This window comes from Sphaerodactylus townsendi, linkage group LG01 (assembly GCF_021028975.2).
Source record: "Sphaerodactylus townsendi isolate TG3544 linkage group LG01, MPM_Stown_v2.3, whole genome shotgun sequence".
Taxonomy (NCBI): domain Eukaryota; kingdom Metazoa; phylum Chordata; class Lepidosauria; order Squamata; family Sphaerodactylidae; genus Sphaerodactylus; species Sphaerodactylus townsendi.
Genome location: NC_059425.1, coordinates 38,491,348 through 38,518,827, shown reverse-complemented (window position 1 = coordinate 38,518,827; position 27,480 = coordinate 38,491,348). Strand labels below are relative to the sequence as shown.

At 41.5% G+C, this 27,480-nt stretch overlaps 1 protein-coding gene across 3 annotated transcripts; it reads left to right on the top strand.

The window, feature by feature from the left end:
* The first annotated feature begins 2,381 nt into the window (after nucleotides 1-2,381).
* CFAP36 (cilia and flagella associated protein 36) lies at nucleotides 2,382-26,826 on the top strand. 3 transcript variants are annotated; one of them, XM_048518264.1, is made up of 10 exons: nucleotides 2,392-2,800; nucleotides 6,138-6,202; nucleotides 6,797-6,898; nucleotides 10,909-11,023; nucleotides 13,293-13,380; nucleotides 14,602-14,653; nucleotides 15,537-15,645; nucleotides 17,303-17,433; nucleotides 25,526-25,678; nucleotides 26,422-26,826. In XM_048518264.1, the coding sequence occupies exons 1-10, from the start codon at nucleotides 2,680-2,682 to the stop codon at nucleotides 26,509-26,511; spliced, it is 1,026 nt and encodes a 341-aa protein (XP_048374221.1). In that variant the 5' UTR covers nucleotides 2,392-2,679; the 3' UTR covers nucleotides 26,512-26,826. The 3 variants fall into 3 exon arrangements, with proteins under 3 accessions (XP_048374238.1, XP_048374221.1, XP_048374230.1); XM_048518273.1 differs by lacking the exon at nucleotides 2,392-2,800 and adding an exon at nucleotides 2,958-2,982; XM_048518281.1 differs by lacking the exons at nucleotides 15,537-15,645; nucleotides 17,303-17,433 and having other exon boundaries at nucleotides 2,382-2,800.
* The last annotated feature ends 654 nt before the right edge of the window (nucleotides 26,827-27,480 follow it).

The following is a 27,480-nucleotide window of genomic DNA, read 5'->3' as shown; positions in this document are numbered from 1 at the left end:
AAACTGAAAGAGATCTAAATACCGAACTCTGGGAAGACAACATTATGAAATATGCTGCCATGGCCAAATTAACAAATTTTGTAAATTTTGCAAATAGACAATCAAAACAAGAGTTTGATGAGAAATGGGAACTGTATTTTTATTTGAGGCTGAATCAATTATGTAAGATTAATAAGTAATATTATTAAATTGCCTTAATTCCGGATTAAGATGCATACAGTAACTCGATTATTGATGCTCAGATGTTGCGCATTTTGGAACTAAATGATAGGAAGGTAGCTGCATGAACTTTCTCAAACTATAGAACAGCTCCTCTTGATAGTAATGTAATAATGTTATGATTCATTATGTTAAAATATAAGTTTATGAGCAGCTGTATTTCTTTTTTTCTCCCTGTTTTACTTGTTCTTTATTTCTTTTTCCTGCTTGTAAATTATATTTCAGAAAATTAATAAAATATTATTTTAAAAAAGCAAATTATAGGCCAACACATTTTCATATGTAGAATAATATTTCTCTAGGAAAATCAAAATATGTGACGAACCTAGAAGAACTAACTTCAGTGCTTAATTTGAAGCAAGGCTTTGACGTGTTGGTATTTTTTCTTCACTTCATATGCATGTTGACTGATAAAGAATCAAGAAAAACATGGCCTGAGGCTTACCTCTGTGAGTTTCTTAAGGGGGATTACAAGGAATAGTGGAGAAGAAGAGGGTGGTCAAAGGCTGGACTGTAGGCCTTATATGCAGAGGCGATATATTCAGAATGCCCTTGCTTGAGATTCATAGGATGTGATGTTTATTGGTTTCTCAAAAATATCTGGTGGACCATTGTTGAAAATGGAATGCTGGACTAAATGGATTTCAAGGTCACAGTTTCCTTAGGATGCCAGAAAATTCTGGGTTGACTTGGAATGTGTCACTGTACCAAGTAAATTTGCACTTGTGGGTCAACATATTGAAAAGGTTTGGAACCTCTGTTCTAAATCATTGGCTGAGAGTTGATATGGTGACAATAATCCATGTGACTGAAAACTGAGTCTCACCATGATCCCTGGTCTTGTTACTATAGTTTCACTGAATATTTTTTGAACATTTTTGGAGTTAAATAAAACCAGAAAATCTTTTTTGATATTCACACTGTGTGTCTTGCCTCAACCAGAAGTGTATGATGTTTGGCCTTCTCTCTTATTTGGTTAAACAATGTTCTCCTCTCCTCCAGAGCTTCTTATATATACATTTTAAATGTTGCTTTGTAACACTGTGAGTGCAGTTGCTCACCTTCTACTTCTGACTATACTATGAATAAACCAGTTCTTTGCTTCCGCATTTGGTAACTTGAATAAACATGATGTCTGAAAGCATCCTTTATTGAGAGTCTCTAAGGTCTCTGGATTCTTCCTCAACTAAATGAAGTTCAGGTGGGTTTTAACTCCTGTCTCCCTGAACAGCTGCATTTTAACGTAATCAGCTTTCTCTTTCTGCCAGAAATACTGCTCTCTAGAGATCAGTTAGGGAGAGGAGTATGTGAGTTATACTGCTCCTAGAGACCAACGTATTCACCAGTAATAAAATGAGATAATAAAGAAGAAAAGATCTTCTAGCACAGCAGCCACAAAAGAACGAATGGAGTATCCCTTATTTATTTTTTCTTATTAATGTTACTTATAGTCCAATATTACCTGGCTCAACCTCAGGACAATTCTAAAGAAAAAAGTGCTACGCTTGGTCCATGATTTCATTTTTCAGCTCTGCAGCAATAAGATGTACTAGAATACAAAGGCTGAAAGTATGCTTGTAAATAAGAATGAAAGACTGTTGTGCCACTATTCTTCACAAAGATTAACCACATGAATATCAAGGACATTTACAGTGCAATTCTAAACTGAATTACACTCTCAAGAAGGGTTATTCGCTAATTAGAACTGCTTTGTTAAAATGTGTTTGGGCTGGATCATGCCCAGTATACTTTCATAATAATGTTTAGTGTATTTATTATTCTCCTTTAATAGTGGTAACAAAAAGATAACCCCTCCCCCCCACACATACATACTCCCCCTGCCCTATAGTGTTAAAGCCACTAACAATAATGTACAAGAGCCCTGTAAGGAGAAGGAACTGAAAAATCCAATAGCAGCACCTCCGATGACTCTCTCCCTCAAACTGAGGGGAAAGGCCACAGCGCCCGCCGTTTAGTGCAGCTATGGGTCAGCAACCTTTTCCCTCAGCAGTTGCCACATCTACCGCGCGAACCTCGCGCGCCCCACAGCGGTGGCTAATAACATTTCTCTGGTCCAACCGCAGCGTTTTCACCCTCGACCGGAGCGCGCGACCGCGCACGTGCCTTTCCTCGCAAAGAAAAGGAGGGCGGGAAGAAGCGCGTGACTGGATTATACGGTCAGAACAGCAGCGGCGGCGGCGGAGGTTCGGCGCGTGCGACTCTGCTTGCGCGCGCGCCCGCTTGGACGCCTTCGGCGCTGTGCGCGCGCGACGTTGCGGAGCGTGTATTCTCCTCTTCCCATTCTCATTGTGACGACGGTTGCTATAGTGACGAGAGGTGGGATCCCCCCACCCCAACCGTCGCCGGATTTCTGTGCCTCGCGCCCCCTCGCCCCTCCCTCTGGCGCTACGAACGACACTTTTTTTTGTGAGGGAGAGAAGGAAGGGGAGGAGAGATGAGATGGCGGCCGAGGGGGAGGCGGAGGCAGAAGTGGAGTGGGTGGTAGACAGCATCGCCGGCTTCCTCCGCAGCCCCGCCTGGTCCATCCCCATCGTGGAGTTCGTCGAACAAAAGTGTGAGGGTGAGAGAAGGGGCCGGCCGGGACAGCGGAGGGGAAGGGCTGGGCGAGAGAAGTACCCTGGATTTCGCGGCTGAAATCCTCAACATGTATTTTTCCTTAACAATTGACTTTGTCAAATCGTTTCCTTTTTGCAATGCGTTGCTTTTGCATGGAAAGAAATCTAGGTTTAGGAATGGGAGAAGGTGCATAAATAAAATTATTATTATTAGGCATTGTTGAGCCAATGTTTAGTACCTTAAATTCGACTTATTTTAGTATAGACAAATATCTCAAGAGTGTTTTTTTTAGCAGGCTGGAAGTTTGGTTTGCAGAATTTAATGGGCTTTACTTCCAAGCACGTATACATAAGATTGCAGTGATGAATGAACGGATAAATATCACCTCCTGCTGATATTAATGAACCTTCGAACTGATTAAATTGGACTTGATTGTGATGATGAGGATGATGAGGAAAGAGGTTCAAAGGTTTTTGTTCTTGTAGCATGTATTGAATATTGAACAAAACATTTCTCCAAAATATAGCATTATCTCTATGACATGGCATTTTAAACAAATAACTTGTGATTCTGCTCTCTCCAACCTGTAATTTATGTATCATGTATATATTCAGCAGATGTACTGAAATAATGGTGCACATTGATTATCTTTAAGATTCAGATAAAACATGAGTATGCTGATCCTTTACTAGCTGAAAACGTGTCAGACGTGCAGCCCTGTTGGGAATGGAGAAAGGAAGCGTCCCATTTCCCTACTGTTCTCTTTTTAATACACAAGATTGCAACTGTTGCTTAGCTGGTTGGCACTATGCATCTGTTTCTTCTTTAGAAGTACTAAAATATTCTATAGCTGGAAAAGGTACTGCTGTGTGATGTATAGCTGAGTCAGTGTTATTGTTGGGTAGTGGTCTTGACACCTGACAAGTGAGCTTTTCTCAATGCTAACGATTTTTAACAGTGTTTAACAGTTCCCTTTTAATCTTTAAATTCTGAATTTCCCCTCATTAAGCCATTGAGAAGCAGAAATGCTAAGTTAGCCATTTAAAAACAATTCCCACCCTTTCCATTTAATGGTTTTTAAAATATTTTTTGAGGTAGGTCATAGGTTCTTAGTGTCCAGAACTATAATGTAAGACAGGGCCATAGCTCAGTGGTAGAGCATGTGGTTGGCATGTAGAAGGTCCCAGAAGACCTTCTATCTTCAGTTTAAAGGATTTTGGAAAAACCACTTATTCATTCACTGAAGAGATGTTGCCAGTTGGAGTAGACAAGTGCTTTCTTATCTGGCCCACTGGCCAGAGTAGAAGACATCGTATTAGAGTTTTTCAGTTCCATCACTGCTTGGATGCAGTTGGTTTAGCTTCACAGCATAAAGAGTTCCTGTAGTCCATGGGTGTGTGAATTTTGCCAGGGTTATTTGAGCCCTGAATAAAATGTGCTGGGTATGTGACAAATAAACAATTATGTGCTTTGTTCACAATGGTGAAACTACAGAATGTAATGAAGCTGCTAGAAAATTAGTTAAGTAACATCAGAGTTAGGGTGTTTCTTGCTCAATATGAGCTGTCATTTCTGCAGAACTCTTTCCTTTAACAAAGCATTTTGTGGTATAATGGCTTTTGTAAACATCGCTTTTGCACCAGAGGCAATTAATATCTGTGGCACTAGTTTATTTGACTGGATTCTAGTTACCTTTTTATTGTCTCCATTATAGTTAGATCATTCTTGAAAGGTAAGGGATGGGGAAGCAGAGAGAAACGTTTTATCAGCTTGTGTACAAAAGACACAGGGAAAACCACTTGTGGAATAGGTAGATAATTTGGGTTTAGAGAAGATGATTTGGAATTTAGATTCTTTTGGAAAAAAAGTCTCTGGATGAAGGCATTAGGTTGGTGTGTGTGTGTGTTCAAACTTTAGAGTATGATATTGTGAGTTTAAATATACCCCAATGTAGCTAATGAGAAATGTGCAAATAAGCAGGCTTGCAGGATGAGGAACCACATGAATATACTGACTGTGGATTAAATCACATACCAGAGTATAGCTATCTTCCCTCTACATTTAATTACTTTCAGTGAGATATTCAGTCTCCTTCCTTCCACATTCTTGCAGTTTTTAAAATTTGAGTTGCTACTGGTAGTTCTAGAAAGAGCTTCTGTAATTTAAAAATCTGTAGAGTTATTTTACGTATGCGTACATCTGTGTCAGGGATCAGCAGCTACTTTATAGCATAGGTTATGTTGAGAATAAGAAGAAGCTAGAAGTCATCCTGAGCCAAGAGAAAGGTGGGGTACAAATATTGAAATAAACCATTTTGTCAGAATACTGCATCAAAGCACGCATTACAGAATTGAATCGAATTGAGAACATTGCCTTGAGTAGTATAGCAGCCAAAGTCTTGGCGTTGAAGTGGTTTTTAAAATAGTTAACAATTCTATTTCCTGTTGTTGGCAGATTCTTCTGAGGAAATAGGGAACTCTTTGATTTCATGACTTTTAAAAAAATTGCTGCAGTATGATATTGGCCTAGAACCATTGCTCTTCAGTAAAATTTGGGTGTATAGATAAAACTAACTCAGCTTGTGAGAGTATTTGCAGTACCTGCATATGCAGATAATTTTCTTTGACATTAGTGAAAGATCCATAAACAGTCATGGGAAAAAAATGTGGATCATGAACCTTCTGGGGTCATGAAAATGTGAGCTGAGAATTTCACTGGCAGGGGGAGGTGGGATTGACCTGAGGGGTAAGTGAAACAGTAAGTAGTATTGGGCAGAAAGGGACAATAAATAGTTAGAATATATATCCTGCTTTCAGTGATCAAAATTCTTCACACAAATTTTCTCGTAAGGCTAACCCCTGTAATTTAGGCCAGTATTGTAATCCCCATACAGCAGATGACAAGCTGAGAGGAAGTAGCTTATTTAAGGCTCCCTGATATATTCACGGCAAAGGCAAAGTTTGAACCAGGGACCTCCTGGGTCAAAGTTCATTCACTTAGCCACTGCTGTAACCAAAGGAACTATATCCAATTAAGTTTCTATGTTGAGATGCTGTTGAAGATGTGATAAATTTGTAAGGGAAGCTGAATTATTTGCAGCCTAGGAAATGCCTGTCCTGTAGTCCATGCAATTCTGTAGATGGTTAGGTTTTTCCATTTAGATAAATTTCATTATATAGGAGTATGATTTCAACATCTTTGTAGATGCAGAATATTTTAGAAATGGCAGAGCAATCCTAAGAACGCTTTCCTGAGAATGAGCTGCTTTGGATATATTTGTTTAGGGTTGCTCTTTCAGGATTTTTGAGTTGTCTACATATTAAACCAAGCTTGTTTTACAGTTTTTGATGATGAAGAAGAAAGCAAGCTGTCTTACACTGAGATTCATCAGGAGTATAAAGCTTTGGTGAGTAATATTCACTTTCACCAAACATTTTATAGAAAAATATGACTAGTGGAAGAATTTTTGTCCTGTTTCGTATGCCAATAAAGGCTTGTTGTTGTTGACTAGTGGAAGAAAGGAGAATGATGTAAGAAAATGGCTGGCTCAGGTGTTTGAGAAGAACAAAAGAAAATTTTCTTGAGCAACAGTGTGCTTGACTTATTGCTGTTGTGCTATGGCAAAGATTCCACATTCTGTCACTTTGTGCTGAGTGTTGAGAATCCGTGCTAGATGTTAAAGCATTTGCATGACTGTCGTCAGAAGCAGCAACCCGCACATTCTTGTGCTTTTTTTACCTCAGTAATGTCAAGCATTAGAAAAATGTTGCTGTTATGTCACTGCATTCCAGGTTTCCATCCCCTGCAAGCAATAATGGAGCACGTTCAGTGACACGCAGAGCAGTCATACGTTTTGTATCATTGGACATTACTGGGGCAGGGGGAGAAAAAGATTTGAGCTTATTTTCAGCAACCACCTGACCCTTATAACGTCTTATTTGGACATGTTGAAGATAGTGTTTGTTTGGTTATTCACATGCTATATTATTTATCATTGTAGGTTGAAAAGTTGTTAGACACTTACCTTAAGGAAGTTGGAATTAATGAAGAGAAATTTCAAGAAGCTTGTATGTCTCCTCTTGCCAAAACTCGGACCTCACAGGTAAGTCTTTTAACATGTTAATTTCTTTCCTAGAAATATGTTTATTTACACTGTTATACCTTGCCTTTGTCCCCAATTGGGACTCAAAGCAGCTTACATCATTCTCCTTTCTTCCATTTTGACATTACAACATCAGTGTGAGGTAGGTTGTGCTGTTACTGGCCCAAGGTCATCAAATAGCCTTCGGAAAAGAATGGGAATTCAGACCTGGGACTTCCAGATCTTTCTCTGACACATTAACAACTACACTATATTGATTTTATACCTGAACTTCAGTTCATAGGATTTTCCTCAAAATATATTATCTGTAAACACAAAAAATGATCTATTTCTGTTTAAATTTGTGTGCACATAATGACTCCAGTCCATTGACTATTAGGAATAGATAATGGATCCTGAATCTTTAAGCATCAAATCTGAATTCTTTAATTGAAGGCTCCAGTGGAATTCCTGCACAATTACATGGTTTTGTTTATTGATAACAAAGTGAATTGTGATTAAACAGTTATCCTGTTCTGAATGAAGTCATAGAGCAGACTTGCAGCTTGGGGGTAGGTAATATTGGACCCATGTCTATTGATGAAGGTTTAGGTCTCCCCTAGTGTACATGGCATCTTTTAACAACTTAAGTTGGCTGCACCAGCTGTGGCTTCCCCTTGAGAAGCTCGAACATCCATGTTAGGATGCGTTTTCAATAATCAAGAAGCTTGGCAACTTCAGTTGGCACAGAATGTGCAACAAGATCATTGAGTGTCATACTACAGATGGCATAGATTGCCAGTGTAAAATGAATACACTGACTGCCAGGTTGTTTCTGGACACAACATGCTAGTTCTTACCTTGCTGGTTCGTATCTTTTGTTGAAGCTCTAAGCCTGGGACTGGGGTTCTCTTCATATAAATCCATTTGTGAGTGATGATTGATACCTGAAATGCTGTTTAGTGTTTCCCCACCTTCTGAAGTAGGAGGGTGGCAACCAGAGATAAGGGTGTGAATTCAGTCTTAAGATAGAGAAAGTGTTTCCAAGCTAAGGGGCCTTCCTCCAACTTAAATGACTGTTCAACTGGAAGAGTACTCTTTAGGCTGGGTGAAGGCTTCAGACTTTGCCTAATGGAGTGGTAGGATCCATGCCAGGGCTTCTCTGTGGTTGCACCTCTACTATGGAATATCCTCTAATCAGGTATTTGTGTTGCAGTGTTACAGATATTTTAATAAATACTGCCTTTCCTCTTGGCTCAAAGCAGTTGAAATTTAATTTTCTGGACACCTAATAATATTGTCATTTTTAGTGTAGCAGCAAGGATATGGGAATGTTTTGAGGCCCAAATCGGAAGGTCAGCAAATAAAATATTGCAGCATATGCAAATTAAAAACTTCATTAATGAAACTGCCAGAAACCAATATCTGAGAAGCTACTCATGATAATGGAGAAGTGATTATATAACCCACCTTAACAAAAAGAAGTAATAGCCTAAAAATATCTCTAAGAAAATAAAAATCCTAGATACAACTTTCAAAGAAGTTGAGAAATAATCTTAAAATTGAGTTGACGCTAAAGATTTGGATAAGTATTTTTTAAAGTATCTTGGTTATCAAAGAATGAAGAAACTAAAGGAATATTACTTACTGAACAGGTTATCAAGAATGTTTTCATACGCATTATCTGTGTGTCAGATGTGGGAAAAAAATTGGTTCCTATTTCTCATACAGCGGTATTGCAGTATTATAAAGGACTTTTTGAGATATTACAAGAAAAATATTTTATTTTACACCATTATTGTGTCTCTTGGGCTATAATACAGAACAGTTACTTGTGAATTTAATAGTACATCTTTGGGTTGTGACTGGAATGCTAACAGTCATTAATTGAAAGCAGTAGACTTTACCAGGCTTGGAAATTTGGTAGCAGGACATATGGTTCATAATAATTATGGACAAAATTTCAGAGTTGAAACAGAATTATAAGAGTTATGCACAGAATGTTTTTGCTTAGTGATGGATCATGTTTGTTGATTTTGGAATAGGGTTCCTATGGAATCTGTAAAAAGGTAGTATTGAATTTATTAATATTTAATATGGAAAACTAGGGCAATTGCTGTGATTATATTAATAGAAAAGACTACAAGAAAGTTGGAAACAAGAAATTTTCTATAGGTACAGTTGAATGAATTTTGGAGGTTTGGTGATTATTAACTAATTTATGTAAATGTATGTAATTTTTTAAAAATCCCATCCAATCAAAAGAATGCTGTGAACTTAGGACGCTTTGCCAGTGTGATTCATTACATCACTACTGTTCTGTTAGCAATAGTCCCTCCACACAGCACAGTATGTGAATGCAAACAAAGGATTTCTGTGGATAGAAAGGTAGTGGTCATGGAGAACAGTTTGGAGTGTTCTCCAGTGGATCAGGTTATACTGTACTGTACTGGCATTTGCTTAAACACAGAATCTGCTCAGGAACTTCCATAGAAAAACTGAACCAAAACAGGACACCCCCCCCCCCAACACATACACAATTTGTAGTCTTTTGTGCAAGCTGTGAAAAAAGGGCCCTCTCTGTAGGTCAGGGATTTTCATGGTGCGGGGTGACACCTTTTCTGGCACTCACGAAGAGTTTTTTAGAAAGTGGAAGGGGCCATATTCTAAGCAGATTTTTAAAAAATGTTGCTTTGGGACAGGCCGACAGCCGCTGTGGTGGCACATGAAAGGGCAGAGCCCCATCAATAAATTTGTCTTGTCCCTCCAATCAACACTAGGGGTTGATGTGAAATTTGTCACAAGTCTTTCAAGTGTAAATTCTCTAAGTAATGGGAAAAGGAAGGAGTTGAGGCAAAAAACTGTGAATCCTGTCATAAACCTTTCCAAGTGTGAATTCTCTGTGCAGTTGGCTAAAACAGAATTAATAGTTAGGAAGGCTGAAGAGTTCTGATTTTAAAAGCCTGCAAGCAGTGGAGTAAAATTTTGGAGGAGGAGGAGGGGGAGGGAGGGAGAGAGGGAGAGATTAAGTAATGAGGGCGTAAAAATCATGTTGTACCAACAAAGCAAAGAAAAAGAGAGAACAGGCCAGTGTTCTACAATAGTCCTGAAGAACACTTATTGATGGGGAAATTATTTTTGACAGAACAGGAGTCAAATAACTATAACCCAACAGTAGCTGAATTTCAAGCATAGAACTGCAGCAGAGACCAAGAGTTTTAAGATAAGTAAATTAATTTGTTCTCCAGACAGAAAAACACAGTTGTTTACCCCAAAACAAAATAAGAATGCTGAACAGAGTAGCAAAGCTTTCTGTTCCCTTTGCAGAATTTTTTTAAAGAAAAGAAGGTTGCAATGGCAATTTGTCAATAAATGGAAGAAATGCTTCTGAACTACTTTAATTCTGCAAACTATGTAAAACAATTGTTTGGGAGAGCATTTTTATAAAGCTAATTGAGAACAGGACTTCAGTCTATATTACAGTGTGTGCTATCCCATCATGATCTTACAGTATTTTCTGCATTGCTTGACATGACATGTCTGATTCTTTTTTGCACTTCTTGAATTTTTATAATCCTAGACTTGTTGTGTTGCTTTAGAGATTTGTCTTGCTGTTTGATTACATTGCTTTCTATGATGTAATCCACCTTGTGTCTCAAATAGAAAATGGATCTATAAATATAGTAAATAGTGATGGATGGCCCCCTGATGTCCTCCTCCCTTCATAAAAAATGTCTGGCAATGTGCCTGCTTTGGGATCTTCTGCTACTACCTTGTGATAGCATTTCAAAGGGCCCCTGCAGGCTTAGAAAAGTTGGCAACCTCTGGTTTAGGTGAGTTTTGGGGAGACCTTTGAACTAAGGACAAAATGTCTGCATTTTATCAGAATCAGGTTTCAAGAGCTGGAGTCTCAGATGAGGAGCCATTTGTACTGCCTAAGATAAGAGGACAACTGTGCAGGCGGTAGAATCGTAATTTAGTTGTTTGGATGACTTTGCTGAATATTGTAAAACCCTTTTCCCCCTACACAGGCCATTTTACAGCCAGTATTGGCAGCAGAAGACTTCAAATTGTTTAAAGAAATGATGGTTCAGAAAAATATTGAAATGCAGTTGCAGGCAATAAGAATAATTCAGGAAAGAAATGGTAAGAAATAAGCAGTAAAAGCTCTTAAATCTTTGTTTACTTTGACCAGACCTGACTCCAGCTTTTTTATGACATCACTGGATTTAATGAGCTATGAGTGTAATATCAAGAAGAAAAATACTGGCAAGGGACCAAGTGAAGCAACAATGAGACATGGAAAGAGAGGGCTGGGACAGACAGCTTCTAGGTTCGTCCTTCAGGCATCCCAATTGTTCCTTCCATGCAGGAGGAGTAGGCAGATACTAAGTGACATCAACCAGTGAAAGGCTGTAGAATTTCTTTGCAGGGGTGGGGGAAGGAAAGTTAAGTGGAGAGAAAGTATCTCATCACCTTAAGGACGGCCAGGGGGAGCATAAAAGAAACAGGGGAAATTACCAGAACAGCTAGGCTTCACCCAGAGAAGAAAAAGAACTCTAGTGTAGGTACATTGGTCAGAGTAGTCAATAAAGAAGCATGAATAGAACAGCTGTCTTGTGGTTTTTTTGTGTGTAAAGTGCTGTCAAGTCACAGCTGATTTATGGTGACCCTGTGGGGTTTTCAAGGCAAAAGATGTTCATCAGTGGTTTGTTATTGCCTGCCTCTGTGTGGGCTGAGAGAGTTTGAGAGATCTGCCACTGGCCCAAGGTCAGTCAGGCCTTATGTGGAAGAGTGGGGAATCAAAACTGGCTCTCCAGATTAGAGTCCAGTGCTGCTAACCACTACACCATGCTGTGTTACCTTGGGGAAATAGTGGGTTAGTGACTTGTGAAGGGACTGAAGAAAATCTTGCAAGATACAAGCTAACCCTGTTTCAATTGGCTGAGGTTCCTGGGTTTAAAAAAAATATTTTCCCCCTCTTTCTGAAAGAGACCCACTATCTGTGGGTGTGCAAAACTGAAACTGTTTTAAAGCAGAGTTCTGCTGTCCCTTGCAGTGATAACCAGTAATTGGTTACATTTATTGTCTTAGGCTCGATGCTTAGTGGTCGGTGGCTTTCAAAAGAAGAGACAAATTTTTGTGTGTGTGCATATGTTGTGAAAGGAAGGCGTTGGTGTAAATCATGCCAGAAAAGAGGGAAGTATTAGAAATTACCTCAGATTCCTGTTCTTTGTCCCAAGGCTGCTTCTGTGATGGCAGCATGTAATCCAGTATAATTATTTGTTAACCAGCAGTGAAGCCTATTTTGAATTAAAATAAAATGGGCTCTGGATAGGAGGTGGGAGGAGGGCAGGTGGGGACTGATTGGGCTGGTGGGAGGCCCACTGCTTTTCCTGTCTGCCTGCCCTCTCCTGCCCAACCCTGCAGCTTCTCTGGCCCCACCCCTCACCAACTTACCTTTTGCTTCTGCCACTGAGTACGTCTTTTCCATGGTCTTGGGGTGGGGGAATGGGGAGGGTGTTGCCTGGCCCAGTGAGGAGGGCGGCTTCCTGCCGTGGCCTTGCCAAGCAATGCTTGGGTTTTGGGGTGAGGGGAGAGCAGACAGGTCGACTTTTTGTTTGGGGTGGGTGGAGGGCAGGGGCGAAAGGGGGATGCCCTTCAGGGCCTGGCTTGGTCCTGGGGTGGGGGGAGAGACGGGAGAGGGAATAGGAGGCTTCTTCCGGGCCCTACATGGCATTCACTGCCAATTCCCCACAGGGCATGATTTGGTCATTGGGGGGTGGGGCTTCTCCTGGACCCTGTGCAGCATCAACAGCTTACAGCTGATGCCCCACATGCACCAACTTGGTCTTTGGGAGGAGACAGTGGAAGGGGAATAGGGGGGCTCAGGAGGGAGGGGGGCTCCCCACCACCCTCCTTATCAGACCCAGCTTGCTCCTGGGTCAGTGGAAGGTGGGCAGTGGACTGCTTGGAATGCAAGTTGAGAACTGACCCATTGGTGGGAATGTATCATTGCCACATGTTCCATTTCTTAGCTAATTATGTCTTAGGATATTGCTTTACTAACCATTCACAACCCATACTATAACTAAAATTATCTGGGCCACTGCTACTGGAAAGTGTGACAGTGTAAGTGTGGAGCTGAAAAAGCACCTGGCTATCACAGAAGAAAAACACAGAAGTGTAAGAGGGCAGAAACAAAAGTTATTCCCTGTGTTCGTTCATTGGGATTTCTGGTCGCTGATGTACCTCTTATATTAACATGAATTTGGCTAGGGCCTGTATCAAGCATTGGAGATGCAATTGCTTCCAAGAATGTTTTTCAGGATTCACTAGAATATTGGCCCAGGTTTGAAATGGAGAATAGCTCCTACTTCACCTTAGCAACTGTATGTCATATGTTCCTTAACAGGTGTGCTCCCTGACTGTTTGACAGATGGGTCTGATGCATACACTGAAATTGAAGAAGAAGAAATGAAAATTCTGAGGGAGGTTCTTAGGTAAGAAGACAGTTCCTGCCTGTAGATTTTGCTTTAGATTCCTCCCATGACTTTAATACTGACGTGATGACAAGGACTTGGTGGAGCCCATAGCTAACATTATTTTATTTTTAATGTATTTATAATTTGATTTATAGGCTGCCTTTCCCCTGGCAGGTTCAGGCGGCTTACAGCAAAAATTCACAATAAAATCAATAGTCATTCTTGCAATAAATATACATCCAGTGGTATTGTAACCAGTTCTTACTAAGGTGAATGAATTATATACAAAGGCAACCAAAAGGAAAGGTGAGGGAAAGGGAAGGGGAAGGGGAAGAAGAAAGGAAAGGGGAATAAAGAAAGGCCATTCTATTGGAATGCCATCACTGCCCTCAATCATAGGCCTAACGGAATAGCTCTATCTTATGGGCCCTGTGGAATTATGACAGGCCCTACAAAGCCCAGGTCTGATTTGGCAAAGCATTCAGTTTGACTTTAGCCCTTGTCAAGGACAACCAGATATCTTTTGGGCCAGGAATCACCAGTAAGTTGTTCTCACCAGTAAGTGCTCTCTTGGGGATGTATTTGGACAGGTAGTCCCAGGGTCCCAGACCACTCAGTATTCCTACAGCCATTCAATTTAAACTCTGAATCTGATCGCCAGATTAATATTATACTGAGAAAGCCAATGTGGCTGGCAATACACCGGGCGAGTTGTGCTGATTCCACGAGGTCTGTATAAGTGCCCATGCAGCTGCATTTTGAGCTAGTTGGAGTTTCTGGGTCTTGGGGATTTCCCAGACTCCTATTCACTATTGACATATTATGTTACAGGCATTGAATGGCTCAAATTTGGAATTCAATTCAGTATCTCATTTGAAATGGTCATTCGGGGCCTGTCTTTTCACAAACCTGTTGGTTTAACTCTCTCTCTGTGAGAGAGAAGATTGAGCAATTTTCTGGGAGCATGAGATAGCCCTCAGATCAGGTTAAGGTGGAAGCTTGTCTGCTTCACAGAAAGCTGGGAGCAGATTAAATTTCAGAGAATTATACTTCACAGAATTCTACTTATAATTAACATTCTGTTTTATCCAAAGTGGAACCCCAATATGCTGTGTTACCTTTTCATTTAGGAATTTGCAATTGGGAGTTCTCTGTGGAGTATGGCTGTTGAGAATTATTGTATTTTGAATTAGCGTTGCAATATGAATATTGCGTTTTGTTTTCTTTTTGATTTTCCAGGAAATCAAAGGAAGAATATGATCTAGAGCAAGAAAGGAAAAGATCTAAAGAAGTATGTTGAGATTCAGTTGAACGCATTTTTTTTTAAAATTATTTACACTTTGTACCTCCCCTTTCTCCCCCATGGGAACCTAAAGTGGCTTACATGATTCTCCTCTCTTCTGTTTTATCCTGACAACAACTTTGGCCCCTTCCACACATACAGAATAATCCACTTTCAATGCACTTTGCGGCTGTGCGGAATAGCAAAATCCACTTGCGAACAATTGTGAAAGTGGATTGAAAGTGCATTATTTTGCATGTGCGGAAGGCGCCTTTGTGTGGCAGTTTAGGCTGAGAGTATGTGACTGGCTCAAGGTCACCCGGTGTTTATCAGGCCTTACTGACTTAATAAAAGGCCTCAACTAGAATGTGACTGTAGTTGTTGAAGCAGCATCTGAAGGAGTAATCCAGCTCTATCTTATGTTTAATATGTATTCTGTAAGCCAATTTTAGTGATTATATACCATTAGTGGGTTATAACAGTGTTTGTTTTCTGCTGATGGGAGAAAATACTGTGGTGAGAGACAGAATTTTTACTGGTTCCCCCACCTGCTACAGACCTCCACAGCATGCCCAGCACTGTTCCATTGGGGACAGCGTTAAGCATTATGATGGGCTGCAGTGGGAAGAGGAAGAAGAAAGTTTCAGTTCTGTGAATGGATCCGTGTATGGTTAGTTCGATGCAAACCTGTATATATACATTTATGCAGATACGTGAATTATGCCCTCTGTGTGAACTGAATTGTATGCTCCAGCTTTTTTGAGCATGGGTGAGCAAAACAAAAACCCTTTTCATCTTGATGTCAGTCTATATTACCTACATTTAGTTGATTTGTATGACAGATACTTTATTTTTTATTCTTATGTTTGTCTCCTTCCCATTAAATATTAAGTCACATAATAAAGTGAGATCATCTGATGGTGCACATAAATCTCCAGGATATCTTAGTGGAAGTGCAAGAGCTAAAGAGACTGTTCAGCATGCTCCCAGACTGCTATCTGGTATGATTATTTTTAAGTATCTAACATGTATGTATTTTTAAAAACCACAGCATGTTGTTGTTGTTTGTTGTGGGACAAGAAACCCTTCTGATATTTCCATGGATAGAAAACACAAAACATGCTTCTATGAAAATCTGAACAAATGGAGGAAGAGAGGTTCCCTTAGGCTATCTCCTAACAGGTTATAAAAATTGAACATTCTGAGCATGAACAAAACCCACCTGCCCACTCATCCAAAGAGAAATTTAATGGGATGTGTCTTTATTCCACTTTAATCTGTGTCCTTGGTTATAGTTGTTTTGGATGCTGTAGGGGAAGTTGGAAACAAGAAGAGTTGGATTTATAGAAGACTCGAAGGGCTTACAAACTCCTTTCCCTTCCCCCCTCACAACAAACACCGTGTGAGGTAGGTGGGGCTGAGACAGCTCAGAAGAACTGCGACTAGTCCAAGGTAACCCAGCTGGCATGTGCTGGAGTGTACAGGCTAATCTGAATTTCCCAGATAAGCCTCTACAGCTCAAGTGGCAGAGCAAGGAATCAAACCCGGTTCCTCCAGATTAGAGTACACCTGCTCTTAACCACTATGCCACTGCTGCTCCTGAAGAAAAAACTCAGGGTCAGGTAGAAGTGGTGGAAATCTTTCTGACCCAGATGCCCCCAATTCAAGTATTAGAAATCAGTAATTACACAGTATCCTTTATGACTTTATCCAACTCTTATTATGCACCTGTTTACCATCCTATGAAAATTGTTCCAGAACATTCAATAGTTGAAGACTTTCTTATAATCTAAGTCTCCAAAGCTGTTGTGATCTAGGCCATTTGGTTTGAATCTTAAAAAGGTTGAGCTTAAGTCCCACCTCTGCTTTGAACTTGGGGTATGTCATATGGGAAAATTTAAGAGCTTGACATTCATAACAGTAAAATGGCAGGAAAAAGGCAGGAAAAAACCCAATGGCCTCTTTCATAGTATTGTTGAGAGGGCCATGAAAGTAAATCACTTTGCAAATAGCAAAGGGGATTAGGAAAAGTGGGAAATGCTATTTTAATTATTTTTAATTAAAATATATCAGCCATAAATATTCTAAATCTTTGTGTTGGATTCATTACTTGTTTTCTGCTGGTACTTACAGCTTGAGGTGTGTGTGATTTATTTATTTATGTAGGCTGATAGTACATTCCTGTTGCAGACTTCCATAGTGTGTCTAGAGCTGTTCCTGGGATACTTTTGAACTCTAGTGGCTGCTGTGGGAAAAGGAAGGCAGGAAAGAAGAGTAATAGTAGTTTGGATTTTTAGCCCCTCTTTCTCTCCTTGAGTAAGGAGACTCAAAGGGGCTTACAATTACCTTTCCCTTCCTCTCCCCGCAACAGACAACTTGTGAAGATGGGGCTGAGAGAGTTCTGAAGATCTGTGACTGGCCCAAGGTTACCCCTCAGGAATGTGTAGGAGTGGGGAAAAAATCTGGTTTACCTGATAAGACTCCGCTGCTCATGTGGAGGAGTGAGGAATCAAACTTGAATTTCCAGATTAGAGTCCACTGTTCTTAACCCCTGCACCATGCTGGCTCTCCAGTTCAGTTGTGTGAATCAAGTTGAACTATCAGTCTTTTAATCTGTTCTAGTAAGATATAGTACCGTTTCTCTTAATGAAAATTCAGGTCCTGAGGCAAAAAACAAAGAAATTTCTACCCGAGAACTTCCCTCTTCCAAACTGAAGGAAGAGAGTCAGAAAAAAGCAACTGGGATTTGTTCTGAATGTGTCACAAAGCAAGCAGGGACTGAAGGACGAGTAAGTTGAATAGTCTTTTTAAAAATATAAACCATATGTAATTAACAGTGAAACATTATGCAGAGTTACTCTAATCTAAACCCAATGTTGGCTTAGATTTCAAGAACTGCGTAGAATCACACTGATAAGATACTTGAACTAATGTCTAAAGCTAGAGTATAATCTTGGATTTCTTTTTGTATTTTATTTCTTATAATTGTATACAGATCCCTAGTAGAACCTAGTGGTAATTTTCCAGTTTCATCCCCCATGCGATACTGAGAGTTCCTTGTCACCCAGAAGCAGCCTTTCAGGGAGCTCAGTCGGCCAGCAAAGGGAGGCAGGAAAGTCCCATTCCACTGATGCAAGTGTCTTCCATTAGCACACAATTTCTGCAGGGTCTAACTAACCTATTTGTTTTCATAGGAATGTTAATGTGTGTCACAAGTGGTAGTCATTGTGCACAAAATGAAAATAGGAGATAGGCTTTGCACTCAGTCTGTAGCAGAGATTAAGAACATAAGAAAGAGCCTGCTGGATCAGACCAGAGTCCATCTAGTCCAGCACTCTGCTACTCGCAGTGGGGAGCTCACATGCAGGATATGAAAGCAATGGCCTTCTGCTGTTGCTGCTCCTGAAATTCAAAGGAACATAGATGTGCACTATTAGTTACATGGCAGGGAGAGACACAAGTTTCTGTCAGATCTAATGTACCAGTTGAAGTAACCCAACAGAGGTCAGGAGGTAAAGAGGTTGGAGAAAGAAGTAGTAAGGAAGAAAAAGCCTAGTTGGGAAATGGAAGATGTAATCTGGGGCTGATATAGGACCAGGGCTCCAGAGGTGCAAAAAGAGGGGACATGAAAAGGGAGAGCAAGTCGTGGGAGTAAGAATAAAAAGGCTTGAATGTCATTTGATTATGCTATGAACAAGAAGGAGGAGCCAGCGTAGAAGGAGCAAAGAGTAATGTGATCAACAGTAATTAAGAGTTTTGATTAATTGAAGATGAGAGGAAAGATTTTAATAGAAAGGCTAAAAAGTGTGTTGCAAAATTTTATTTTTCAAAAGGAGGTGTAGAAAATATATTAGATACTAGCAAGATCAGGTTTACTGGGTAGTCGTGAGTCTAAATGTTCGGAAGATATTACTACATCTTAGAGATAAATACATGCTGCGAGTATTTATAACTGACATTTTTTCAGTATATTTTTGAAAAGTAGCTTTTATCTACTAAAGCTTAGGATAAACAAATCAAAAGACGGAAATGGAATTCTGTTAATTTTTCTTCCAAGAATGTAGAAATAATAGTTTTTTATAATCTTTATTTTTATCATTTAAACAAATTATTACACATCAAATCATTGATTCATATATGCAAAACAAAAAGTAGAAAGCAATACAAATCACTTATCTTCCAACTTCATAAAAAAATAACTTCCTGCTATACCATAAAATTTACGCTTTCCATTCCTTTACATCTGCTTTACAAATTCATATTAATACTTAATTCCCTCTAATATTCCTCTTAAATGCTATTTACCAATCCTACAAGTGCCACTCTTAATAAGCAAAGCCCAGTTCCTTCTTCTTTTAGTGTTGAAGGCTCATTGGCAGGTATTGAAATTCTTTTCTGCTTTTAACATAATTTACAAGCAGATCTCAATCTTCTAAGAACTGTTCCCAATTTTTGTATTTTGTTAACATAGACAATTTATCTGTTACTGTGCATTCAGCCAGTTTATTTATCCAGTCTTCCATTGAAGGAATTTGCATAGATTTCCAATTCTTGGCTAGTCTGAAATCATATACAATACTTGTTCTTTTTTCCAATAACTGGGTCTAACATATTTAACAAAAACATCTCTGGTCTCAATTTAAAATTATATCCTTATATATATTTCATCAACTTATAAATCTTGTATCAAAATTGTTTAACCTTCTTACATACTTACCACATGTGAATAAAGGACCTTTTTTCTTGTTTACATCTCCAGCAAACATAAAATACCTTTGAGACTTACTGGATAAAGATACTAGCAATAGAACACCTTGCAGAAATTAGCTTTTAGGTTTGTACAACATATAAATTTCAGGTTTTTTTCTCCAAATCTTATCCCGTTCTTCTAATTTGATAACTCTACCTAAATCTTGTGCCCATGTTATCATATTTTCCTTGACTCTTTCTGTTTCTGTCTCTATTGTCAATAACAATTTATGCGTTTTTCTTACTAAGAATTTTTCTTCTTTACAAAGAGCCACCCATAATTCTGAGTCTTGCAATTCAAATCCAATCTGCTCATCTTGTTTATATTTTTCTTTCAATTGATGGCTAATAAAAGATAATTTGGGTATGGCAACTAAAGAAGTGCTGCTATGTATCACCCATCAGTATATTAACATACTGTAGGCCTTTGCAAGTATTATTTATTTATGTAGAATATTTTAATATTCATAGTAGCCATGCAGTGTTCCTCAGCCTGAAGTAGTTGTGAATGAGAAAGAAGTTACAGCACTTGGAGGTCAGGAGCGCTGGCTCATAGCCCATACTTGCAAAGGATGTTGGCGTTGTATACTACTCTACATTAATAGTTGCTGTGATATTATTACATTTTAAAGCAGATATTTTGGGTGTATGCTTTAAAGAAAATATGAGCAATTAGTGCAGTTAACATTCATCATAATAATGGACAGAACCAATTAGGTGAAATTGACATTCAGTAAAAAATATGTATTATGTGTTAAGTTCTATCCAGTTGCTTCTGAGTCATGGTGACCCTATGCATCAGTGTCCTCCAAAATGTACTATTGTTAACAGCCTTGCTCAGGTCTTGTAAACTGAGTATCGTGGCTTCCTTTACCCACTGTATTTTTCAACTCATCTTTAGGAACACAACATCTTCTGGTGAGGCACTGACTAAAAATAGAATAGTTTGGGTGTGTGTGTGATGGGGCTATCTATTCTTTGGAAATTTTGAACAAGGAGCCAGGAATGGTTGTGACTCTAATTTGACTGTATATGCAGTGACAGATGTGGGTTTGCTGTTGCACCAATTGGGAATAGTCCTTAATCAGATTATATTGGAAATGTTGTTGGTGGAGTGACATTTTTTACTAGTGGGAGTTTTATTTATTTATTTATTTATTATTTCATTTTTATACCGCCCTCCCCCGGAGGGCTCAGGGCGGTGTACAACATTAACAAACAGATAAAGCAAGAAGTTTAAAATTTTTTAAAATGCAGCATACAATTTTCAAATCCAAGTAAGTTTAAATATTTAAAATAGATGGCATCCAGCTATTTAAAACTCCTCTTAAAAAGGGGGGGGGACAGTGGGTCTCAGAATATTTCTTAAGCTGTTTCAGGCACCCATATCAGCGGCTGGTCTCACCAAAGGCCCGATGGAATAGCTCGGTCTTACAGGCCCTGTGGAACTCGTTGAGATCCCGCAGGGCCCGGACAGCTGGAGGAAGAGCATTCCACCAGGCAGGGGCCAGGGCCATAAAAGCCCTGGCCCTAGTAGAGGCCAGCCGCATCATAGAGGGGGCGGGGGTTACCAGCAAGTTGGCCTCTGCTGACCGCAGGGACCGACGTGGGACATATGGGGCCAGACGGTCTCGTAGGTACGAGGGTCCCAGGCCGCGCAAGGCCTTAAAGGTTAAAACCAATACCTTGAAGACGATCCGGAACTCAACTGGGAGCCAGTGCAGGCGACGTAACACGGGCATGATGTGATCTCTAAAGGCACCGCCTGTGAGCAAACGTGCCGCCGCATGTTGGACCAGTTTTAATTTCCGGATCAACCGCAAGGGAAGGCCCGCGTAGAGCGAGTTGCAATAGTCTAGCCTGGAGGTGACCGTTGCATGGACCACTGTGGCCAGATCCGCCTGGGAGAGGAAGGGGGCCAGTCGCCGGGCCTGGCGAAGATGGAAAAACGCAACCCGGGTTACATGGGCCACCTGGGTCTCCATTGAAAGAGACGAATCCAGGTGGACCCCCAGGCTGCGAACTGAAGGGGTCGGTGCCAATGAGACCCCCTCCCACACCGGCGGCTGAAAATCCCCCACCTCCCCCCCACGGCCTAGCCAAAGGATCTCTGTCTTCATTGGATTCAGCTTTAACCTGCTCTGTTTCAACCAACCAGCAACTGCCTCCAAACAATGCTGTAGAGCTGCAGGGGCGGTGACGGCTCCCCCCTCCATCGACAGAATGAGCTGGGTGTCATCGGCATACTGATGACATACCAGCCCAAAGCTCCGTACCAGCTGAGCAAGGGGTCGCATATAGATGTTAAATAACAGTGGGGACAGCAGCGCTCCCTGAGGTACACCGCAATGAAGCGGGCACCCTCGGGAGGCTTTGTCCCCACACCACACTTGCTGACTCCGGTCCCGGAGAAGCGAGGTAATCCATTGAAGGACAGTGCCCCGCACCCCGGAAGCGGCCAGGCGGTGGGTCAAAAGATCGTGATCGACCACATCAAACGCTGCGGTAAGATCCAATAATACCAGCAGCGCCGATCCGCCTCGGTCAAGCTGCATACGGAGCGTGTCTGTGACAGCGACGAGAACAGTCTCCGTCCCATGCCCAGCACGGAAGCCGGACTGGAAGGGATCGAAGGCCGATGTGTCCTCCAGAAAACCCTGAAGCTGCTCCAACACCACTCTCTCAATTACCTTCCCCAGAAACGAAAGATTCGAGACAGGGCGGTAATTGGCCGGATCACTAGGATCTAATGACGGTCTTTTTAAGAGTGGGCGGACCACTGCCTCCTTCAACCCACCAGGAAAGACTCCTTGCTCAAGGGAGCTATTGATGATATTCAACAGGTGGGGTCGTAGCTCCTCTCGGCATGTTTTAATAAGCCAAGAGGGGCACGGATCCAGAGGACAGGTAGTAGGTCTAACAGCAGCCAGGGCTCTGTCAACAGCGGCTTCCGAGAGCAGGGAAAACTGGGCCAGGCAAGGGCCTGAAGACGGCAAGGGAGCCTCCAGTTCGCAAATTGTCTCTAAGGTGGCAGGAAGGTCCTGGCAGAGCGCGCGACTTTATCTGCGAAATAGCTCATAAATGCCTCACAGCTAATAGCCAATTGATCATTTTTTTAACTCTCCAATAAAGAGGTAAGCGACCGAATAGTACGGAACAGTTGTGCTGGGCAAGAGCTAGCAGATGCGAGAGAGGAGGAGAAGAATGCTCTCTTCGCCTCCTTCATCGCCATCTCATAGGCCTTCATAAACGTCCTATAAGATGTTCGCGCAGCCTCGTCACGAGACTTCCGCCACACTCGCTCTAGCCGTCTAAGCTCCCGTTTCAGACAGCGTAGCTCCTCGTTATACCAAGGAGCCAGCCGAGATCGGGGTCGTAGAGGGCTCTGGGGAGCAACAACCTCGATGGCATTAAAGAGGCGGGTATTCCAGTCCGCCACTAGTCCATCAAGGGTGCCGGTGGGTTCAGGATCCCGTAGAGCATTCAGGAATCCAACAGGATCCATAAGTCTCCGCGGGCGAGCAAAAATCCGCTCGTCGCCTAGTCGGGGTTGTTGCGGCATGTTCAACCGAACCTTCAGGGCATAGTGATCAGACCATGGCACTCTATCACAAGAGGATAAGACCACATTTACACCTGACCCAAAGATCAAATCCAGAGTGTGACCGGCCTCATGAGTGGGGCCAGAATTTACCAAAGAGAGGCCCAGCGTCGCCATGGATGACACCAGGTCCGCGGCTACGGTACATGAGGCGGCGTCGACATGGACGTTGAAGTCCCCCAGAACAATAAGTCTGGGGAACCGCAGCGCCCAGTCTGCCACCACCTCCAGCAGCCGCGGCAGGCCGTCCCCTGGAGCGCTAGGCGACCGGTACACCAGAAGGACAGCCAACCTCTCCGATGCCAACCACTCCAGGCCGACACACTCCATGCCAGTGATCTCCGGGACAGGGATAGCCCTAAAAGGGATGGAATCACGGATGAACATCGCCACGCCTCCCCCCCGGCCCTGTGTTCGTGAACGGTGGAGACACGCGAAACCTGGTGGTGCGACCTCGCCCAAGGCAACGGTCTCGCCTTCTCGCACCCAGGTTTCGGTGACACATGCCAGGTCCATCTGCTGTACTCCGAGAAAATCTCGGAGGACTGCGGTCTTGTTATTTATGGACCTGGCATTCATCAACACCAAGGATGAAGCAGGGTGTCTCTGAACCCAACCACCATCGTCCCTCGGGATAGGACGGAGGTCAGAAGGTGAGCGAGCATAACCATATCTCACCCACCTTCTCTCATATGGCCGCCGCCTACCGTCATACATGCCCCGTCCCATCAGTACTGATATCCCCAGCCCCAAAGGGGGTGCCCCCATTTCCCACTGTCCCCTCTAACTCGACCCCGGCGAAAACTCTCCACTTTGGGTGGACTCGGTTCGCCACTGGCTAACCTAAATAAGTCTTACTAACTAATACATGACAATAAACAGTTAACTATACAATAAATTCACAAGCCACCCACTAAAATCTAAGCTATCACTATCACTACATACCCTACCACTAAGTTTGTGTTGTGCAATCAATCAGTTAATTAATTAATCACAACAGGAGGGAAGGAGTAGTAGGCTCCACAGTGGGGCACAGCACAACTTCCCGGCGTGTTCAGCCGCACTTTCGCTATGCAGATCTTCCAAAGCGATGAGAGACCAAGTTCCCATAAGAGGTGAAGGTGATTCCTGTTGAAATTCAGTGGGGTTCTAGGGTTCAGTACCCAAGGCTCTCTGCATTGCAATGTTGTGTGCAGTTCTTTAAGCTTCTCCCACCACCTTGGAACCTCAGACGGTTTGGTGCTTGTCTTTCTTGTTAAATGTTCTCATACATCCAATAGTTCCAGCTAGATCCAGCTGGCCTAATCGGCTTCGCCCTGGCCTCCACTGCCGCGGGCTCAATTTCCAAAGAATCACTTACTGCCTCAATCACTGCCCCCTCCGTTAGAGCTGTTGCTAGGCATAATGCATCCGGCCTCTCCCGGCCATGGGACTCCCGATTCATTTCTTCGCACCACCCTTGTTCACCCAAACCCACCTGAGTCTGCGCCCAAACTGCGCCCCAAGGGGTTTCTGCCACCAACCCCTTAATCGGTACCTTGATTGCAAAAAGGTTGGGCGCTACCATCAAAGGTGGGGGGGACCAGCGGAGCGGAAGAAACGACGTCAGCTGTAGGAGAAGTGGAAACAGCCGCAGCCGGAGAATGGAAGGCACAAAAATCACTGGAAAAGGTCCTGTAGAGGTCTCTGCCACCGACCTCCTCAGTTGTGCCTTAACGTTGTTAATAACAAGGAGTCCGAATGACAAAAATAGAAGGAGCCGCCAGAATCGCCAAATTCGCGGGGCCAGCAGGAGCGGCAGGGCCGGTCGGAACGGCGAAAGGCAAGGGGCGGGAGGCGCAACGAAAGGTAGAAGTTGCATGCCGCTGTGCCACCGTTTTAAGTTTTAAGTTCATGAAAGTTCATAAAAGTAGTGCTGTACGCCACTGCAGGTAGCTAAAACCGCTTTCCGGGCAAAGTACAATAAAAGGGGTTTTAAGACCTTATTGTTGCGGAGCTCCGCTGCCGAGCTCCGTTGCGGTCGCCATCTTGGATGTAATACTCGGTACCGGTATTAAACCACTTTGCTATTCTGATTCAGGAGGAGAACTTTGGTGGAGAGACTTCTTTGGTGTCCGAGAAACTAAAGATTAAAGTTCCTGTAGATTAAATAAGCTTGGAGAAATGTGAAGTGATGAGTGGATATAAATGCATCAGATTGTTTGGCCCTGGGTGTTTGTAACTCCTAAAACTACAGTGATTGATCCTGTTAGGGAAAAGGTGACTATGGCGGATGTACAGAGGATGGCTTGGTGTTCAGCTCTGTGTTGCTTCTGCACAAAAAAAGTCTGGTTTCTGATCAGAGTGTCTTAGACTGCATTATTTCTCTCCTGTTTTGCTATTTTGTTCTTGGGAATGTTCAGCAAAAAGAGTTAAACTAACAATTTTTAACCCCCCACCCCCACTCCAATATTTAATAACTCTTTAGTAATCTAAATGATAGAAAATGCACTTGAGACAATATGGTAAATGCACCTTTCATATTCTTTCAGAATTTCTCAGAACTTGGAGCACATGAACTGAAGGAACGAGAAGAATACCTAAAGCAGAAGCGAGATGCACTGATGGCTTTGAAGAAAGATTCAAAAACTAACTTGGTACCACAAAATACAGATCAGAAAGAAGAGTTAATACCTTCAAAAGAGGTGAAAAATGAGTATGCCATTTTGTTAACATTAATGGGTCCTGTTTTTAAAAATTGTTTACATTATGGGGTACTAAACTCTGGTGTGAGGTGATATTTTGAACTGTACTGTTTGGCAGGACAGGAAAATTTGATGTTCAAGGAAGGGATGAAATCCAGTCCCCTGTTCTGCATCCCAGTTTATCAGCATTCAAGTTACTTAACTGCGCTTATGTGCTGACATTCCACATTCAGATAGGGATTGTTTGGAGGAGACTACTGCCTGCTGTGTTGTTCCTAACTGATTGAAGTGAGGAGACTGCTGCTCCAGAAAATTTACAGGGAATGGCGATTTAGAGTCTTTAGTGCGACTTTAGTGTCAGATTTCTGTTGCATCTTTCCAATAAAACAGATTCAAACAAGTGGTAGAATATGCAAATCTAACAGGATGGTACTCATACTAGTGGTTATTTGTACCTGGAAAAAAAAACCCAGATCAGACAAGTACAGACGATCTTGTGTTAGGAGTGGAAGTAATTTTGAGGTGCACACACATGCACCTAAATGGCAAACCCTGACTACCTCTGTATGATGTATCAATACTCCACCAAACTTAACAGTTCACTGACATGTCCACCTTAAACTGAAGCTGTTGGTGGTAGTACTACTCTAGCATTAATTTCTATGAACAAAGTTTCACATTGGCAAACTTTGACTGAGGCAACCTTAAGTATTGCACATTAAATGCTTTTGTTTTTGTTCTAGGGCCTGTCTGAAGAAGAACAGCAGAGGGCATTAAAGAAGAAAAGAGTCCTTGCAGCAAAGCTAAAAGAAGAAGTTATTAACAAGCGATAACCTAGAGAAGTTGCTTCTCAGAAGACTTGAGAATAAGAATTACCTTTAGAACATATTTAACCATGAACTGAATTGTTTGTTTTCAAACACTGTATACATTAATTTGATTTTATATATTTCAAAAGAAGTAATTTTCTTCATTAAGTTTTTAATTAGATTAAACATTATTAAGCGTCCTGTTCAGATTCCTAAGATTTCAAATATATATTGCTGGAAGTTGACATTATGCTATATGTTCAGTTGAATGTGAGTTTTTTTAAAGTAAGAACTTGACATAACTTGTAACAGCTTAGCATTAAAATGGTTAAACTCAAATTTCAATTTTGGAAGCTCTTCTGTAAACCCGGTAGAGAAAATGTGCTGACATGTTAGGCAAGCTGCGTAGCCAATTATGTCTGAGGAATTTCATGCATTTCAGTTGCACCAAGTATATGGTATGAACCTGTGCACTAATAAGCACCTCTTCTGTTTTCATTGTGTGTCTGGTACACACTGCCATGGTCTGTAACCGGCCCTGTGTACCCACGCCATTTACACTTCACAGAAAAGTTTGAAAAGTAGCAGAGAAGTTTAGCATCCTTTCACTTTATGCAGTAGAAGTAGGCATATGCTGATATGTACAAGCTTGTACTGTGGATGATAATTATTTTCATTTATAGTCTGCCTTTCTTACTGAGACTCAAGGCAAATTTCAAGTATGAAAAAACAAGCTTTTAGTCACTCAGTAAGTAGATTACACGACACATACACATTTGTATCTAACAGCAAAGATTCCTGGTAAGACAAAATGATATTGGGCTGGGGTTGTAGAATGGGAAAAACAAAAAAAACATCACATGGGTACGTATTTGTTTAAGGCACCAAGACAATCAGTATAGGAAAGAGTTTATGCCTAATAAGTCACCTGAGCTGATCTATTAACTGCAGCTTTGCGCCCTCTAAAGGAATGCCCTCATGAACAGTTGTTTT